General features: G+C 40.6%; 1 protein-coding gene across 2 annotated transcripts in view; it reads right to left on the reverse strand.

The window, feature by feature from the left end:
- LOC134619986 (receptor tyrosine-protein kinase erbB-4-like) overlaps positions 1 to 19,708 on the reverse strand; it is a 356,445-nt gene that overhangs the window by 85,836 nt on the left and 250,901 nt on the right. For both annotated transcript variants that reach the window (XM_063465828.1, XM_063465829.1), the window contains exons 8-14: positions 18,949 to 19,062; positions 15,949 to 16,075; positions 14,338 to 14,411; positions 13,488 to 13,578; positions 10,962 to 11,167; positions 5,928 to 6,060; positions 1,443 to 1,536 (exon numbers count right to left, since the gene is read on the reverse strand). In XM_063465828.1, coding sequence (XP_063321898.1) covers positions 1,443 to 1,536; positions 5,928 to 6,060; positions 10,962 to 11,167; positions 13,488 to 13,578; positions 14,338 to 14,411; positions 15,949 to 16,075; positions 18,949 to 19,062 — 839 coding nt within the window. The remainder of the gene's footprint in view (positions 1 to 1,442; positions 1,537 to 5,927; positions 6,061 to 10,961; positions 11,168 to 13,487; positions 13,579 to 14,337; positions 14,412 to 15,948; positions 16,076 to 18,948; positions 19,063 to 19,708) is intronic.

Genomic DNA, 19,708 nt, shown 5'->3' on the forward strand with positions numbered 1-19,708 from the left:
AAAGCTGTCCCTCTCTGAGCCTGGTTCTACTGGAAACTTCTTCCTCTTTAAAGGGAGTTTTTCCTTCCCACTGTTGCCTAGGACTTGCTCAAAGGGGATTGTTTAATTGTTGGTGTTTACTCTGTACTATTGTAGGGTCTTTACCTTTTAACATAAAGCACTTGGAGACAACTGCTGTTATGATTTGGTGCTAGATCTATAAAACTGAATTGAATCACGCTGAAATTGAATTCATGTCTTGTTCTTTCAGTATTTTTTCTGGCCCCGGTGTCATCCATATGTATATTTAAAAATATTTATTTTGAAGGTGAGCTGTCTCACCTTCAAAATAAAAATTGCTGTAGTAAGGCACGCATTTTCCACTGAAGGGAAATGTTCTTTGTTTCTGGTTCGAACTTTCACCACACCTCGGGAATTTGTTGGTGATTGTTTGCAGACAAGTTACTATTCTTCATATTAAACTACAGGTGATTGCAGCAATCTGCTGGTAACCAAACAAATCACAAGGAGGGTTTTGGTACAGCATCCTCATTGTGAAGGATTTCACCTGTCAACAGCCAGCAATCTCAAGGAACCGCTTAGCAAACGGTCAAGGAATACACATCGCTGACAGAGGGTCGTTGACCAGTCTCTAGACTTTAGTTGACAATAATTCTGATCATGTCCTGAGATCTGTATTCAGTTACAACATCTAGACTGATTTGTCAGCTTACTATATTTTCTTTTTATGCTTTTTACAAGTACAAAGTACAGAAAATATATAGTAATTCACAGGAATTTTAGCAAAAAGAACCGCAGTTATGTTGTGGAGATTATTTTTTGCATATGTGGATTCTTCTGCTTTCCAATCCCTTTAATCATCCTGCAACTCCTGAGACGTTTGGCAACCTTTTCTGGGCGTCCCCGCAGGTTTGATACGAGCACTGGCGTATACCCTAGCATGATAATGATGCAGCTGCAGCCTTGCATGAGCAGATTTGTTTGCATTTGGTGTTGCTGTGTACAATTTCTGTGCACATGCATGCAGATGTGCATGTTCTCCACTGACATTTCAGCAAGGAAACATTTTGGAGAGTCGTATTGCGATCATTCTAAAAGTGACTTTACCGGAAGGTCAGAATCTAATCTCATTTTACTTTTTTTTTGACTGTGTGTATGGGTGCTTGCCAAAAGCATGCCTCCAAAAGTAGCTACAGTACTTTATCATTCCTCCCATTAACCTACCATTCACCTTTGCAAACAGTACTTATATCTTCGGAAATCCTGTGTGCAAAACAGATAGACTCCACAGCAAAATAAGTTGGAAATCCACTTTGGCACGTAGAAGATAGGGGACTATCTCGCACAGAAAAATGAGGAGTGGTTTTAATCTAAAAAGCCTATTTCCTGTATTTATAAAATGTATTCTTAAGTAAAAGGGAAGTTGAGACTGAGGGTCTTACCGGACCGAGACATGTCACAGTGTTTCCATCCATCTTCTCACATTGGCTATCGCACGCCAGGCACACGGATCCATTGGCAAATTCACGCTCTTCCCTGATAAAGAAGAAAAATGAAAATAGGAATGCATGTATTATAGATTTGAGAGCACAGTGAAATATTGATTAAGAGCATGCCGAAAGTGCATATAAGTACGAGCTGTATATTGAGGCCTTTTTCAACAATATCAAGTGTGATACAACAACGGGTTTATCTGGGTCATCTCCAAGATGCAGTGCCCTCTGCTGAAGGGGCATGCAGGGCAGCGAGCTACCTAAAACTATTTGACCAGGTTAACGGCTTAGTATGGTCAATATGCTTACAGAGAAAGTCCATGAATAATGAACGTCTTTTTAAATCATAGGCAAACATGAGGGGATGTGTGGAAGGTGGAGGAAGCAGGAGAAGAGATGGTGGGAGGGAAGGAGGAACGGGAAATATGGTAGGAGAGGCCACGGAGAGGGCATTCAGAGAGGGAGTTTGCTTTTGATAGGACCAGAGTGAAGAGACAGAGGGAGTGTGTGATAAAAGAAAAAGAAAAAAAAGCCAAACACATTTTCTTTTCATCCCGTTATCAAAGAATCACTGCGGTTCCTGCAACGTCTAAGAGTTCAAGCAAACGCTTCAGTCAGCCGGTTAATGTGTACTTTATGTTGGTTTTGTTTTTTTGCTTCTGAAGGAAAAGAAAGTAAACAATAGAGCTCGATATTGGGTTTATACACTGCAATTACCCTGGCAGGAGCTCCACATAGCCCCAGGCCTTACTGTTGAATCCTTATATGTGTATATTGGTGTGTTTCTCTGCGTGTTTGTGTGTGTGTGTGTGTCTGTGTGTGTCTGTGTGTGTACACTCGAATACTCTCAATCTAAAAATTCCTGTCTTGTTTGTGTCCGAATCAGCGCATTATCTTCACTTTTGAAGTGAGGCGTCTCGGGCGGGCGAAGGCTGGCTGCTGTCAATAACAACTGCTGCCGATCAAAACCACTTTTCACATCAGAGGGATCGATCAGCCAATGCAGAGGACAGACGCTCTCACAGGAGGATTCGCCCAGTTACAAACAAACCTCTTTCTCACAGCAGTGGGATAATGAAAGGGACTGTATGTGTGCGCGCGTGCACGTGCATGTTTTTTGTTCATATTTGCATGTGATGCTATTGGGGTGGAATAAAGAGTCCACAGATTCCTCCTTGTGAGATGTTTTTATAAGATGTGGCACTGAGAATTTTGGATCTCCTGCGGGTATGTGGGTTTTTATGCATTTTCATGTGGGTAATATTAGATGAAAACCTTTTAGACTCAGTAGTTTTAAAAGCAACAAAAAAAAAAAGAGAAACGAAACATCCTGACACTCCAGTGTTCAGCTCACATTAAAAGGCAATAAAAATGAAGATAAAATCCCAGATTTCCCTTTGCTGAGCCTTTATGTCAGGGTAGTTTTTCTTTAAATGGTCCTATTGATTCTTTATGATCACAGCAGTTTGTCTGACACATCCAAAAAGCAGAGTGTGTAGGCTACAGACGGTCCTTTTCTTAATAATGTTTTCAGTGGGAAACTCCCATAGCTCTCTTTGCATTTCTCCCCCAGCTTTCTTTCCCTTGTTCCAAAATAAATTAGATTCCTCTCTCCGAGGCACTATGCAGGGGAACCCTTTAGAAAAAAAAAGGCCCAGGCAGTGGAGAGATATCTCTTTTCTTGGTTGAGGTGGAAGAAAAGATACATGGAGCAGAATGGGTGAGAGACAAAGACCTCTGCAGTCATGCTCTCTGGGGTCATTTCCATTCCTTCAAAGCCGTTCCTCCTGATTGGCCTCCTTCACAGCTGGTAGTGCGCGCCAAGGCCCCACTGGGGGGATGACCTGATGGGGGATTAGTCCTGTTTTAGGTGGAATTTAAGCAGGGCTGTGGCCACTGTTCAGAAATCCAAACATCCAAATAGCCACAGCACGGTCAACCCACCAGAGCAACTTTTTTTTTTTTTTTTTAATTAAACCCATTCAGCTCCTCCCTCACTCGCTCCCTCCCTCCTCCCCCAACCCCAGTGGGATTGCATGTCAGTCCTCCCTGCTCACCCCCAAAATCCTTTGCTCTCTCTTTGTTTTATTCAACAGACGTATAAACTGAAGGGAATTAGTGCCTTTTCTCATTAACAAAGGAAACACAGAACAAGAACGAGCTGAAGAATCTTAAGGTTTGAAATCACCATCCCGAAAACATTTTTAATGAGCTAACACTAAATTCTTGAGAGATATACAGTTCAATAGCTTCAGAACAAAGTGAAATATTAAGCAAATCTATGCTGCATACAGCAAAAGTGCTGAAAATAAACAGCGCTGTGACAATCTGCTGTCAATATCCAGTCATTAAATTAGTGTACATACTGTGGAAATAAGACTAAAATGATTTTTTAAAGGTGAAAACTATATATAATTCACATACAGTAACAGAACAGTATTGGCTGTACCCACTTCTTTTTTAATCAATTTAGATATGCCATGATGTGGCTTTGTTATGCATATGATATGACTTTCTTCAACAATTCAACAGTTTATTTGTATCTACTTCTGCAATCTTCAAGACACATGCCATAGAATAAAGAAAATGTACATAGCAAGAATAGTGATATTAAACACAGTGACCCCATGGCAAACTCCAGTCACTGGGGAAGATTCCTTGACCAGTATTCGAAGCGGTTGGTAAAAAGTTTGGTCAGTCGCATGTTGCTGCAGTCGTATTTTGAAATGAAGGGATGGACTCGTCAACAAACACTGTGCACTTACTCTCTGAGCTGCAGTGAAACTGTGAAAAATGCAACACAAGCCAGAAATTAAAAAAAAGTTCACTTTTACCGAAAAAGTGCCTCAGTGCCACAACTTTTACTTGGAAGGCAAACTGTCTACATTGCGTCGCACTTTATCAAGTTGTACTGCCCTGCGGATAGTAGTTGAAATAGATAGTACTGTAGTTTTCGACCAATTTCACCCAGCAGGAGCCATAAACTGCGAGGAATCTTTGCCAACCAGTCAGGGACTACACCTAGCAGCTTTTAAGCAATGTATGTATGACAGCACATGAAAAATCTCAATGTGTTTATAACAATCGAAAAGGAGACACCCACTTTGGGGCACATTAACAAACAACACATTAACAAAAAGATGAGTTTTTGCCAAGTTTTGTTTTGTTTTTTTCACATTTTGTTAAACCTCTCCTGACTTTCTTTGTAGCAGACTTTATGTCCTTTCTGTTGCCAGATGAAAAAACCTTTGAGAGTAGACTATGTAAAAGCAAGTAAACACTAACTCAGCACTCTTTGTTGGTAGGTAGACACTTCTTACACTAGGCCTTTGGGTTATGGATGTTCTGATTCTACAAGTCAGGCCAGTGACTCCAAACAAAAAAGTGGGCCTGTTGAATATTGCTTGCATTTCCTCACTGTGACTGACTGTATTTACAGTATTGGAAACAAGTGTGCTTCAGCCGCTCCCTGCCACGCGCCTTTCCTTGTCTTCTTCAAAGCCTTTGCTATGAGCTGTTTTCCCCGGCAACTTCAAAGCTTCCCTCCCACAAACGGCGCCGGAAAGGACCAGCAACAAGTCAACATGACCGAGGGTTGCTCGCTCTCATACACACTTACACGCGCGCTCTCCTCTTCCCCTGAGGAAAACACGAGCCTGACATCACACCGCCTGCAAGAAAAGTCATATTTATCTTGTGGCAGATGCTGCCGGTACAGTCTTATTTTAGATGGATGCTTTCAAGTGTTGCGATTCACAGCATCTCCCCGTTCATTCAAGAACAGCAAGAAAAAGGCTGGAAACTACGTCTACAAAGGAGGGTTTCTCCCCAGGTGAGTTGGCAGTGATCTTTTTGATGTGCCTCTTGGCAACATAGAGCGATGACCTGAATGTAATTATTCACAGCGAATGCAAAACATCAGTGGATTGCGAGGACACTCGGAGACAGCTTGCTTCGTTTTCCTGCTCAGTGCAGTAAACACTCATGCCTGTCAGTCCAAATGGGTGATTTGTAATGAAATGTACTTCAACAATGGTGTATACTTAAATTGAGTTTGGACAGTGGGTGTAATATGCAGCCAAATGTTCCTCTGACTGTTCGCACTGTAAAATTCCTTATTGGTTCATCTCATTACATTCATGCCAATCAGCAATTAGACTCTCCTCCTCCAGAGCCCTTGAGGATGTTTTGACTTCATTTTCATGCATTAAAACAGTTTAAATTGATTTTATTTCTGCTGCTTGTCACGTATGGCTGTTTGCTGAGGAATTAATCCAGCTTCCTGGGACCATAATGATCAGGAATGTGGTTTTTTTATTCTTTCAGAGTTTTAACTCAGATCTACTCAAAGATATTTCCAGACCCACGTACAACATTTGCTCAGAATGTGTCAGAGGAAGGAAAGGACTTTTACTGAATGAATCAATTACTCACCCATCAAAGAGGTTGCAGGACTGAACGCAGGTACGGCCTCGCTTGAAATATCGGCAGGAGAGGCACTGGTCTGGCCCTGGTCCCCAACAGCCATCGTCCGAACACATTCGGTCACACACCATTCGTTGCTGGACTGTGAGGAGAATGTTCAAATGGTCAAAATGGTATAATTTTCTTTGAAAGACAACAGGGAGGATGTTTGGTGTCAACACATTAAACAATTGTCGGGATACGATCACCTGTTAAGTGTGTATGTGGCTAAAATCCAGCTTATACCTTTGATGATCCTTGGTCTGTCTATCAGCTATCAATTATATATCAGTTATATATTGTGGTTACGTAACACCTCGAAATGTCTGTGTCTTGGGATACACCACAATACAATCAGATACAGGCACTATATTTTGTCCTCTTGTAGACAAAAATAACTGCAAAATTCTCAAGTTCTACCAAAGTGCTTAACAGTTTTATTAAACATCTCTACACATATCAGTACTAAACAAATTAGAGTCCTGTAGCACAGACCTGGAAACCGGTTGGCAACTGGTTAGCAACCAGTGGACATGAAGGAAAAACATGTATTCCCCTATGGTTGTTAAGTGGTTGGTGGCTTTTGCTAGTATTGTTACAAGTGATGAGAATAACAGCGTTACAAGTAAAGGTGTTACTTTTTTCAGTAACGAGTAATCTAAGTAATTACTATTTCTATCGTTACAATGCCGTTACCGTTACTACCAAGAAAATGCGGTGCGGTCGCGTTACTATTTTTCAACAAACAGACGGTTGAAGCTGTGTTCAGCTTACCGCACCTTATATCAGTTGCACGGAAGTAGCTGTAAGTAATCTGGGCGCTACAGCTTTAAGCAGCTGCGCGCGCTCCCGCGGACGGCAATCACGATCACTATCTAGCACAGGGGTGGGCAATCTCAGTCCACGAGGGCCGGTGTCCCTGCAGGTTTTAGATGTGTCCTCGAACCAACACAGCTGATTTTAATGGCTAAATTACCTCCTCAACATGTCCTGAAGTTCTCCAGAGGCCTGGTAACGAACTAATCATGTGATTCAGGTGTGTTGACCCAAGGTGAGATCTAAAACCTGCAGGGACACCGGCCCTCGTGGACTGAGATTGCCCACCCCTGGTCTAGCACAACACCTGGAGCTAAGGGGGCAAAACAATCGCATGAGCACTGCTGTTTGACTGAGGAAGAATAAAGTAGTTGTGGTAAGCCAATCACATGACCACTTCAAGATGACAAACCAACAAGGTGATATATACCAGTTTTTAAATTGTGTTGATAGGCCACGTAAAACCAGAGTCATGATAAACAATATTCTTTTTTCCTGAATAGTTTCGTCACGTTTACTGTCTTTTTTTTTTTTTTATGTTTATTTATAAGATTTTAAGTTCAAAATTAAGTTTACTGTCTAAGGACAGCGCTAGCAAGCACTCTCTGCTTATGAGCAAAAAATAAAAAAACAAAACAAAAAACTGCCCTTTCGTGTTTGTGGAAAAATGCACCATGTCGACCAAATTTGGTTGTTTAGGAAGAGGGGGAAGTTTTAGGAGTGACGGCGAGAGAGAGAGGGAGAGCAGAAAAAGAGAGAGAGCGAGTTTTGAGATGTGAGAGATTTGTGACGTTTAGCGTGTTTGGAGTGTGTAGTTAATGTGTTGTCTTGTGTAGTTAGTGTGTAGTGTTATGGATAGTTTTGTGTTGTGTGTCAGAACAATGAGGTGACTGCTGTCTCCAGGTAGAGAACAGGAGTGATACACCTGCTGCTGTCAGACCTGCAGGTATCAGGCTGTGATGTTCTCCTTTATAGTGGACAGAAATTCTTTTTTGGAGTGGCACAAATAATTTGTGTGGCATCTTATTTAATGCAGAACACCTGATTGTTATGTAAATAGTTTGAAATGGTTATTAAAAAAAGGGGGTAAAAGGGAAATGGCTGAAAACAACTTTGTTTGCAAAACTTGTGCATATAATTTTAAAATTGACAATTTATGTTTGCATTTAAAGTTATGAAATATGATTCAATAAACATGTTTGTGGTTGTTACAGTAATAAATATCACTTTATCTACTTTGATTTTATGTTTTTTTTCTGATTTTATATCAATTGTGTTAATACAGTATGTCAAAATGAAAACATAACTGTAAATTCAGACACGTGAGGTTGTGCTGAAAAAATGATACCAAACAAGGCAAATAAATAGTTTTTAAAGGTGAAATGTAGAGGTAAAATCAAAAGTAGTTAAAAAATGGCCAATTATACCCTGGACCCCAGAGGGTTAGACATTTTTTTAAAAGTAACGCAATAGTTACTTTTCAAGTAATTAATTACTTTTAGAATCTTGTAACTCAGTTACTAACTCAGTTACTTTTTTGAAGAAGTAACTAGTAACTATAATTAATTACTTTTTCAAAGTAACTTGCCCAACACTGATTGTTGCAATAAACAGTGAAACTGTGAAAAGTGCAATGCAATTACAAGAACTGGGTCCCAGGACCACCAATTTTTGGCTTGATAGAAGTGTTGCTCACGTCACTTCCTGTACGACAACTCTGCCTCCTATTTTGATAGCTGGGACATGTATACCTGAAGATCATTTGTGTTATTTTTTTTAACAACATAAAATTGGTGTTGTACAGTGCTCTGAACTTGGTTTGTTCCAATAATTGATGCAATTGTCTTCTCAATCTAAAAATTAAGAATGGTGCAAAAGTTACAGACATTAACACACTTTCATCTTTGACCCTTTGGTGGCACAAGATGAAAAAAGTTGGCGAAATGGATCACTGATGGAACCCACAGACTTCATTGGCAGAATGTCTTTTCTTTAAGATGTCTATAACATTGCTGCCTGTCCCCAATTATAAGTGTATAAATGTAGCAATGTGTGTATATCTATTCTGTAGTCATGCCTAGGAGATAAGTCAGTGCTTGTAAATGGACTGCATTTATATATATTTTTCTACAGCTATCGGAAGCTCAAACTGCTGCATGTTTCTGCCCACCTGAGTGAGTAAACATTGGTATTCCCCACATCTCTGCCATTAAAGAACACATCCACTATAATTGTAAGCCACCCCTTTTCAGGTTGAACCACAACAATCAATAATGCTCATCACACTCAATCGGTGAGTGACACAATTATCCCCGGGAGTGTCGCCTGGTGGGGGCCGAACCCTTTGTCAACAGGAGAACAGTCAATCATAGACAGTGGGTTGAGCCTAATGAAGAGACCTGTGTAAGGTGCCATCGATCGATCTCTAATACACACACCGTACTCATTAACTGGCTAATGATATCAACCGCAGCGTGGCAGGACCGTGAAAAACTATGGCGGCTTAGTTATCTCCATCTCAGACACAGAAAGCTTTAGTGGCAACCACCTCTAACAAATCCTCACAAATATTATAAATAAGCTCATTACCCTGGGTATTGTGGAATCATATGAGCAATATGTCCCTTTATTTGCCTGTTGTTCACTCCATCAGGCCTCCACTTCCCATTGCAAGCATTATGCTTAACATACCTTTAAGGCATGACAGTTCCCATGAAATTGGGCAAGTCAGTGTGTAATACTGGGGTAGAGGTAATTAGAGTGCTAATGGTACCATGGCTATGGCTGTCGTTTAGTCTCATTCCTACTTTTTTCCCTTTTCTTGTGCCTCTGGCTGCTGTTTTTTTCTCTCTCTTTTTTAGTATATTGTGTGGCTGTGGTTAAATCATCCACTTTTTCACTCACTCCCTCATCCATACATCTATCTTCTGCCTTTTGTCTGGGACTGGGTGAAACCCAAACCTCCCACCCCCCAGCCACCTTCTCCAGTTTATGTGGGGTTTATGCTGGTCAACAGAGAGATGTAATCTCTCCAGCATGTCCTTGGTCTACCCCAGTGCCTCCTCGTAGGATGGCATGTAACACCTCACCCAGGAGGTGAGTAGTAGTGATTTTGTTACTGTACACTGATTTTTCATGCAACATAATGATTTCTGAGAGCACTATATAGTGGATGAAATTTGCATTGCACCTGTACACCTGAGATACATTCACTCTGACAGACTGCTCAGTTCATCTATGTAGCATTAAAGAAAAAACTTACACAGTACTTTTAATGAATAAATATTGTTAAAATCCAACCCATACTAAGAGTCAATCATTTTAAACTTCTAAAAGATACTCTAAACGTATCCTGTCTACATTATTGCAGGTAACTTTTCACATGAACTAGTCCAAAAAGCAGATGCTAGCAGCTAACAAAAACTAGCCGGCTAACACATCCCCATTGGCTTCCATTGCAATTTAAATTTTGCATGGCCTTGTCCTCACATAGGACAGGTGCTCAGAAATTATTCCAGCAATTTAGCCATCCAATCATCCTTTTAACTGACCCCTTTGTTATGAAATGTGTGTGTACCAGATATGATCATTGCTAACACTGAACACTGACCCAGCCAAGTTTGTCCCTTGTGTTGTTCGGCCTCTTCAGTAGCTCTTTGCTTCCACGTTACTCGGGTCCTTTATCTCATTTGCCACTTCCACCCTGTCTCCAGCTGCCACATTTTCCTGTCCCACTCTCAGCTTCATGTCATTTTCCCCGTCACCTCTCTCCTGTTTTGCCAACCTGCCACGCTCTCTGTCCAGCTCACCTGGAACCTTCCCTAGTTTTCCTGCCAGCCACAGCCTGTCTGTCAGACTCTCTCAAACTTGAACACCAGCCAAACCCAAATTAGCAATACTCAAAATGCAATAAAAACTACAGTTTCTGAGTGGTGCTGCTCGCTCCCCTCCTGAAACACTCAGTACAATTACATGGAAGAAAAAACAGGAGAGCAGGAGTTCTTGAAAGGTTTAAAAAGTATTCAGAACCCTACTTTGGCATCAAAATTTGAACCATTTTGGATTAATTATGCAGCTAAGACACTGCGTAATGATGCAATATTGCTTAAACTCTGATTCCTCCCTCAGAAGGTGCAGAGGTCTGCAAAAGCTAAAAACTTTAATAGTCTTAACACCACATCTACTCACTGCACTCCTTTGGATCTTGGTTGTTACGGACGAGGACTTTTTGGCTCGGGGTCCTGAACAGCGATGTCCAGTTGATGGTGTTATAGAAGCAGAGGTGGCTGTTGTTGAAGATGTAGACGTTCCCGGCGCTGATCTCACTCAACGACTGGAACTGGAGGGAGGAGATCCAACGCTGCTTCAAGATCAAAAGAGAAATACCACTTCCACTGAAAGAGAAGAGAGAATAGAAAAGGAAATGAGTCATGGCAAAGGGAGAAGGGGTAAAAGGGACGAGTAGGGAGAAGAAAGGAAATCAGAGAGAAATAACAAATTTAAAAGAAATAGTTGGAAGCACACAAGAAGATTTGGAAAGCAATTTTAACAAGATGGAAGAAGAGAAAGGAGGATGAAGGAGTAATTGAGGGTTTAGGAGGGGGGAAAAGGAAAGGAAAAGACAAGGTTAGAGGGTGGGATGAAAATATATGATGGAGAGGAACAGTAATGAGGGGAGAAAGGGAAAATGGATTAAGAGTTAAGCTAAGAGTCAGACAAAAGAAGAACAAGAAGTCACGTAAAGCTAGAGAAAAAAACTCCTATTAAAAATGTAATGTTAGAAAAAAAAAGAAATACCAGACATAAAGAAACTTTTGCAGATGCAGAAGGTTTCTCCAGCTCGGACTTGTACTCGAGCACTGCTGAGCTACATGTTCATCACGGGCATTTACAAAACACGACTGGACCTCCTTTGACTCTGCAGCACTATCTCTCTCGAATCTGTCACTTACAAGCAAACACAGAACCTGTTATCAAAACAGGGCTAATCAAAGCTGTGTGACAGCAGCGCTTCAAAGAGCTTCTGTGAGCAAAAACCTGCCGGTGGCTCACCGGCTCCAACGGCAAGCATCCGAATAGAGGAAACAGCAGGAAATTAGATGATGCTCTCTGAACAAAGACCATAAAATGTGCATTTTAAAAGCTATGACTCGAAATGGCCAATTTTGCCAACTTTCCAGGAACCAGCTGAGCTAAGTCCTTCTTCTGGCAAATGCAAATCTGTGCATCACTATTTTGAGTAATTTTGCTAACAGACAGCCAGCACAAACCAATCACATAACCTCTTTGGCAAAGATAGAAATACTATAATTTAGCTGCAGGCTTAAAACATGGTTATTTCTGCAGAATTGTGACATCATTTTGCAGCCTACGAGGTTTCTCCTTGACAAGGGCAGCTGATAACACCGGTCAACAATTTTTGAAAAGTTGCATGCATGAAACAGCATATTAGATGCCATAGCAACTCAATTCAAGGTGTATCAAGGTGGGATGTTGTCACATACAGATGTTTCATCAGTTATTCAGAATATTCTGACATGCAAATATGTTGGTTTCCTCGTCTCATTCATTTCCTTGTATCATTTTAAGCATAAGTTTCATTTTCAGAAATTAAAGAAAAGTTTGACTACATTTATTTCACAAGCATTTTGTCTATAGACAAGTGTAATATGAACAATCCCTCTGGAGTTAAGTGAGTATAATGGGTTTATCTTAATTTATTTAAATGTATGCTGTATAGCTTTGTGGAATTTATTATTACTCCTCACAAATGAATGGGCAGAAAGCGGTGATATTGCAGTGTTTCCTCTTTACTGATCTTGCTCAGACGCACGCATTTGCAAACCTGCAACATCCATCCATAGTTTTGTTACGTGGGCAAACAGGATATTATAGACATCCTTGTTCTGTCTTAGACATTTTCCAGATGAGATATAAACATGGGTCTTAAAAGGTGTCTTCCCACCTGGGCTTTGCTGGAAAACCTCTAAGGGCTTTTGTCCAGGAGGCATCATGATTGGAGGCCCAAAACCAACACAGTTGGCTCCTTTCAATGCAAAAGAGGAGTGGCCCTACTCCCAGCTCCCTGTGGATGTCTGGGCTCCTCACCCTATTTCTAAGGTACGGCCAACCACCTTACAAAGGAAACTAATTCCAGCATTTAACAGATGTATTCTTTTAGTGACTACCCCAGACCATATGTGAGGGTTGGATATATATTGGCTGGTGATTTGGAAACTGTCTCTCTTCGCCACAATAGTCCAGTACAATACCCACGTTACTGCTGACATCACAACAATCCAACTTTTTACAATCCACCTGCTCCTCTGCTGTGAACAATACTCAGAGATAGTTAAATGCCTTTTCTTGGGGCAGCTACCGTAGTTTACTCACAGGGAAGCCTTCCAATGGTTACCGGCAGAGGGAAAGTGTAAGTGCACCCAAATGATTTATCCTGCAATGGTCCAATTTTGGCAGCGTGGTATCACGTCACGTCATAGCAAGAAGGTCCTGCCTTCAAATTCAGGTTAACTGGCAATTTTACACTGGCTGTAGGTTTAACTGTGAACAGGACTGGCTATCTGTCTTTATGTGTTAGCCCTGTAACAGCCTGGCAATCTGGTGAATCTAGTCTCTCGGCCCTGAAATGGATAAGTGGAAGAAAATCCATGGATGGACAGAAGAAAGTTAGTGTGGGCATGCCTGCAAACATACCTGTAAAGAGCTCTGCCTCCGATGGTTGCCAGGCTGGAAAAAACACTAAGATCTGTCATGTTTTCAGGCCAGGATTGGATGTTGAGGTAACCTAAAGAAGACATGTCAGGCAAAGTGGTTGAACATGTGCTAATTAGTCTGTGGCGGTATTTGATGAAGGAGCACAAAAATAATGAGCAACGGATAAAAACCCTTCTGTTGCCTACATCCAAAGTTTCAGATCACGGAGCTGCACCGCCTCTGAAGTTCAAGCAAGAAACCCTTTTCTTTGTAGGAAATGCACTTGCAGAAGACAATATTTAATATTTAATATTGCTAATTAAAAGAATGGATTTAATATTCTGCACAATTTGTCTGGTTGCCTTTAATGACAGATTATATCAAATCAGCATCTGTGGAAATGACATTAAAAGGGATAGGAGCAGGAAATGGCTGGGATAGAATGGCCATTGCTCTTTCTTATTGCTTAGGTTTTCATTATGAAAATGCAGTTTCACTCCATTAGCTGTTTGGCTCAACTGCAAGTCGCGGTTTAATATGACAAAAGGGTTTGTATACGAGGTATTGCTCATCCCTTAAGGCCTCTAATAGCTAATGAATAAGTACACACACAAGGATGCACACAGCAGCAGCAGCACACAGTGAAAGAACGTATAACTATGGAGATATTGCACACACACAATAACATTATATGCACCAGAGCTCCTTTTTGAGCTTACTGGCAAAAATCTGCTTTCCTCTTAAAGCTTTCTTTCACTACTTTAGAGGCCAAATAATTCACACGAGCGCATGCACAAACACACCCTGTAATTCTTCTTGTATTCAGTGTTTCCAAGTGAGGCCGTCTTACCTGTGATCTCTTTCACGGTGCGGAACACATTGAGGCGCTCAGGGTCCAAAGGTCCAATACCATGATACATATCCCTGAAGAGAAGTATAAAGCATAATAAGTCTATGTTGCTAAAGCAAGGCTTTATAAATCAAAGTGTCATTAAGGTTTTTAAGCCAACTAAAGCCGATAGCCAAATTATGATTTATAATCATTCTGTCCTCAGGATGCTGTTAAGAGTAGCTGACAAGGTAACAACGCTCCCTGACCTTCACTGTGCTCTTTTTTTCTCCATGTGCAGTGGTTTTGTGTGTAAAGTTTTCATCCATGTAGTGAACCCTATGTTGTCCTTCAGTAAAACTGCACTGGGGCTGCATATTGCTGCTCCTACATAGTACCCCAACAGTGGGTTTATTAACTATGCATAACTAGAATGTGGTCACTTGTAGGGATCGACTTGAAGGCAAAAGATCAGTATGTCTGTACAGAGTCTCAGTCACTCAGTATGATGAGCTAAAGTTCAAGTTCAAGTGGCTTTTATGGTCATTTCAACCATGTACAGTGGCACAGTACAGAGTGAAATGAGACAGCGTTCCTCTGAGACCCTGGTGCTACATATGACATATAACGGACAAACACAGGCCTACGCAAAGTGCAATATATAAAAATAGCAAAAATGAACAAGACAAGATAGTGCAACAATAGACAGAACAGGACGATACAATGCAATGGAGATGTGTGTGTGTCTGCGTGTGTGTATATGAGTGTGAGATAAAGTGCTTGAGTCCAAGACAACTGGACTTCTTTTAGGCTCTTGAAAACATTTCAACTCTTGTCCATTCTTTTTCAGCTCCAAGTAGAATAGCTAATAACGCTTAATGCGTGAAGTAAAATGTCTTCAAGAATCCCCAGTTGCCTTCAGGTCAAGCGCTTTAAAGCATCTATATGACTCGTCAGTAGACCAAACTGTGTACTAGACACCATCTTCACAGCACCCAATTTAAGAACCCAATGGGTATTGGGGCCGGCCGTGGTTCAGAAGGTGGAGCAGGCCATCTGCTAAAAACTTTGACTCCTCCAACCTGTATGTCAGAGCAAGACACTGAATCCCCAATACATCGAAAGGAGTATGAGCAAGTGAATGCTAGGTCAAAAGTGCGTAGGCATGGAAAAAAAGCACTTGCATGAACTTGTGTGGCTGGGTGAATGACGCTTATTGAAAGTGCTCTGAGTGGAAAAGCACTATATAAGTACCAGTCCAACCCATTCCATCACCAAGGTCATCAATGGGGACAATAGGGATGCCAGAAGACATCTGGATCCAAACTTCTTGTTCTGTATGGCAGTTACTTTTTTGCCAAAGCAGATGAATTTCCCAGAAAAGAAAAACTGATTATCAAACCCCAGTAATTCAAAGAATGTACAGTTTGACACCTTCTAATTTAAAAAAATCATAGAAAAAAACCCACATAGACAGATAAAATTTGTTTGTGCATGTTAATCTAGAAGTTCTGAAATTTTATGACACATAAAAAAGTAAAAGAATCTTGAACTTTAACCTTTTTGTGTGTGCTCCATCAAACATGCTTAACAAAAACTTGTGTAAAATCACTGAGTGTGAGTGTCACTCACCCTTTAATGCCAGTAATGAGAAAGATGAGGTTGCCATTGATTTTGGTGCAGTTGACAAATTTATCAATATTGCTGGCGTCCACTGTTTGAGCTGACTGCAGGCTTCCTGTTCCTATACCGTCACACACTGAAACAACAAACACCGAAACACACAATTAGTTAAAAATGCTGCTTAAATTACCATTTTAGCTGCTTTAGCAATGGAGAATTTACCTTCTTTAATGCATATCTGGAGTCCTCGTATATTGCAAAGGCTGAATTTTGAGAAATTACCACTGGCCATTTGTCACTGTAATGTTTCATACTCTTTTATGAAAATATGGTCCTGCTTTTGGGTGTGCATGAAAGGCCATGGCCCCTCTCCATGCATTGGAATTCTTTTGATGAAAGCATGGGCCAATCCACAGCCAATTCCTCCCTATAATGAATTCATTACATCTGCATTAATTAGACTTGCGGTCTAGTGTGAGCCAAGTATTTCTGACAGAGGCGGAGGGGATGATGAATAAGGCTGGCATTAAGTGGTGTAACCAGTTTTTGATAGTGATTTATACCAGCCAACGCGATATCTGAAATGTTAATTTGTTATCATTTCCCACAGTTCTTTGGGCTATCCCTCATTAACCCCTCCCTGCTATGTGACGATGTAATCAAGGGATTAGCCAATCAATGGATGCCACAGCCCATACATGGAACCTGAAGAAAAACACTGTTGCCTTGCCTCCAAAGAGAAAGGTCAGATCAGTTACCTTTGTGAGAACAATGTGATGACGGGGCTAATCCTCTGTATTGAACTGAAGTAATGCTGTTTAATTTCACATTAGCCATTTTAGGCATTTAGCGGACGGTCTTCCAGCAAAACGACTTGTAATTACTGAGCAGGTAGGAGCAGTTTCTCATTATGAGACTATTTTGTGTTAATTACCATGTCGACTGTTGTGGGGATCAAACACGTGACCTTCATTTATGCCATATTTAACTTCCAACAGGATGTAATGAGTATGCACTGGATACGCATTGCAGTGATAAGAGAAAATGAGTGTCATGTAGCCAAAGCCCCTTTAATGAAATGCGCAGAGATTAATTTTGCTTTAGGACCTAACTATTAATGTTTGAAATCAACAATATGGAAGGTTTAGAAAAGACTTCATTAATAAAATGAGATAAAGTTTACTGCATTGCTGAGAATGTTACAGATGTGAGCGCTGCACGGCGTGGCTCATAAAGGAAAGAAGATGTTGATTTTGGAAGGGTCGCTGGAATCAATATCTGAGCTGTAAGTACATTCACGGTAACATAAAAAAAGCTAAGCTGCCTCCCGTGAAAATAAATTACATTTCTTATATAAAGCTTTTTAAGTGATTCCTCTGGGCTCGTGTTGATTTGGTATCATCACTGTTAGCATAAAGCTATTAGATTAAAATGTTTTAACTGCATAAGCTCTTGTACATACAGTAAATGCAGTGCAGTGAGCCAGGTAGCCGTAGAAGCAGGGGGAAAAAATGAGAATCAAACCGGATTATCACTTCACTTTGTTTGATTTGCACATTATACCCGTACATTATTGTTATGCTATCACAATAAATAGATAAAAATCTGCCCATTTTCATGGTTTATCCATTCAACAGCACAAATTTGACAGCCTAAACCAAAACTACCCAAGCCAACGGGCAATAAAACACCCCAGGGTGACTTATGAGTTACTCCAAGTGTCAATTAATATGAAACCATGAGAAACCATGAGACAAAAATATACCTTGGCCACACTTTTCAAACATCCATCTTAGGCCTCAGTCACACAGGCTTAGAGACCAGTCGGTGCATTCCTTGACGGCTTGGTGTGTGGTTGTTGGAGGGTGCGAAAGCAAAGTCCTCCTTGGGATTACCTTTGTTGAAAGCAGATTGCTGCAGTTGACCATAGTTTGCATGGAAGTTGCAGCATTATATATAAAAACTGTCCAACTGCTGTCCAAGCATGAGCAAAACCAGATCCCCACAAGTAAATGGAAACCCTCTGAGGTCACAGTAAAAGTTGTGTTTCCCTGCTGCCATCAACACATTACTAAAGCCACAACTTTTACTTTGAAGACAAATGTTCTCATTTTCTGGTTTGGATCAGTTTTCATAGTTTCACTGCTGCTGAGAGAGTAGTTGGTGAGTGTTTGCAGACAAGTTTGCATCTTCCATTGAAACTATGAGCAATCGCAGCATTTTGCTAGTGGTTTTCAGTGTGGTTGCATCACTGACTGGTCTCTATGGCTTCATGATTGGGACATTAGCAATCAGTTTCATAGCAACTGCCAATCTCAAGCAACTACTTGATTGGAGAATTTTTCCCTTGGGATAGAAATATGGTTATTATTTTTTTACTTTTGGCGACTGATTGGGGGAACAGTTGACAAATCAGAGCCCTGAACCTATTACAGAATAAGCTTTTGAGCAATTAACTGTGGTCGCTGTGCACAACAAAAGCTGAAAAATCCTGCATTACAAGTGCATAGAGAATTTATGACGAACAGGTGCTCTAGCTTCTGTTTTGACTGAAGGTCAGATCTTGCTCTGTCATTATTTACTGTATGGTCCCTCTTGTGTTTCTGCATACAGGAAATTAAAGATGGACTATTCTTGCTGAAATCACCTGGTTTATCCACAGATTTGTATATGCTTTATATGCTTTATAACTATAACTTTGTTTTTTAGAGCCAGATGGTGGTGTGCTAAGCTATAAGCTAATGTTAGCACTTTTGTCTCCAAAAGGCAATGCAAATTGTTTTGTAACTTTCCTGTTTATGTATTTCCTTTAGGTTTAAGTTTCATTTTGTTTAATTAGTAACTTCCCTGCTAGGTGTATGCTAGGCTTCTACTTCAGTAGTTTGACTCACAGAACTGGTCCACCATGTTTAACAGGCATGAAACACTTTAATATGACATTCAGCACAAGTTGACTGAAGGAACTATATATTTCGCACTTTATTTTCAGAAATGGCTGCTTGGGTTTACCTTTTGGACAGATGTCTGTGCAAGGGATGCACATTTTAATCCGGTTCTCCTCCACTTCCATCTTGTTGCTGGGACATGCTCTCACACAGGAGCTGTGGTCCACGACAAAGTTATCTGATAGAAAAAGCAGCAAAAATCTGAATTAGAGGACTTCACCAGTCTTTTAGCATACAGCGTACAACCTCTACAGTAAATTTGAAATATAATACTATAAAAATCAAAGCACATTCCTGGAAGGACCCCTCTAATTGTATGAAACTGATTGTATTTTAATCACATTTGTGTAATGATCAAAACTAATGGTCTATATCAGTGAGAAACAGTAATGAATTAGCTAAGTACTTGGTTGCAGAAACAGGAAAGCCGGACTGTGGTATGATCATCTGATGATCAGTAGAAGTCGAACATGCAGTCTCTTCATGTCACTCAAATTTTAATGCACGTTCGCTGAAATATTGCACTACTGTAACTGCACATCCGTGACAGAAAGAGCTAAGATTAGCTTTTTCAGCTGCCAGAAGCTGAAGCAGATGGCATAGCAACTAGCTGATTGAGATACACACTTTATTTATGTTTGATTTATGTTTGAGTAATCTATCTTGACTTGAAATAATTGTCTGGGGTCCAATTTCAGGATTGACAGGGGATAAATGACTCATCAACAGACGCCAGCGCAGAGTCTAAAAAACAAAAAACAAAGACTTATTTACGAGCGTCATTATCAGCATCTATGTTATTGCGGCGTAGCGTTGTGTAATGG

This window comes from Pelmatolapia mariae, linkage group LG23, assembly GCF_036321145.2.
Source record: "Pelmatolapia mariae isolate MD_Pm_ZW linkage group LG23, Pm_UMD_F_2, whole genome shotgun sequence".
In the NCBI taxonomy this organism is placed as follows: Eukaryota; Metazoa; Chordata; class Actinopteri; order Cichliformes; family Cichlidae; genus Pelmatolapia; species Pelmatolapia mariae.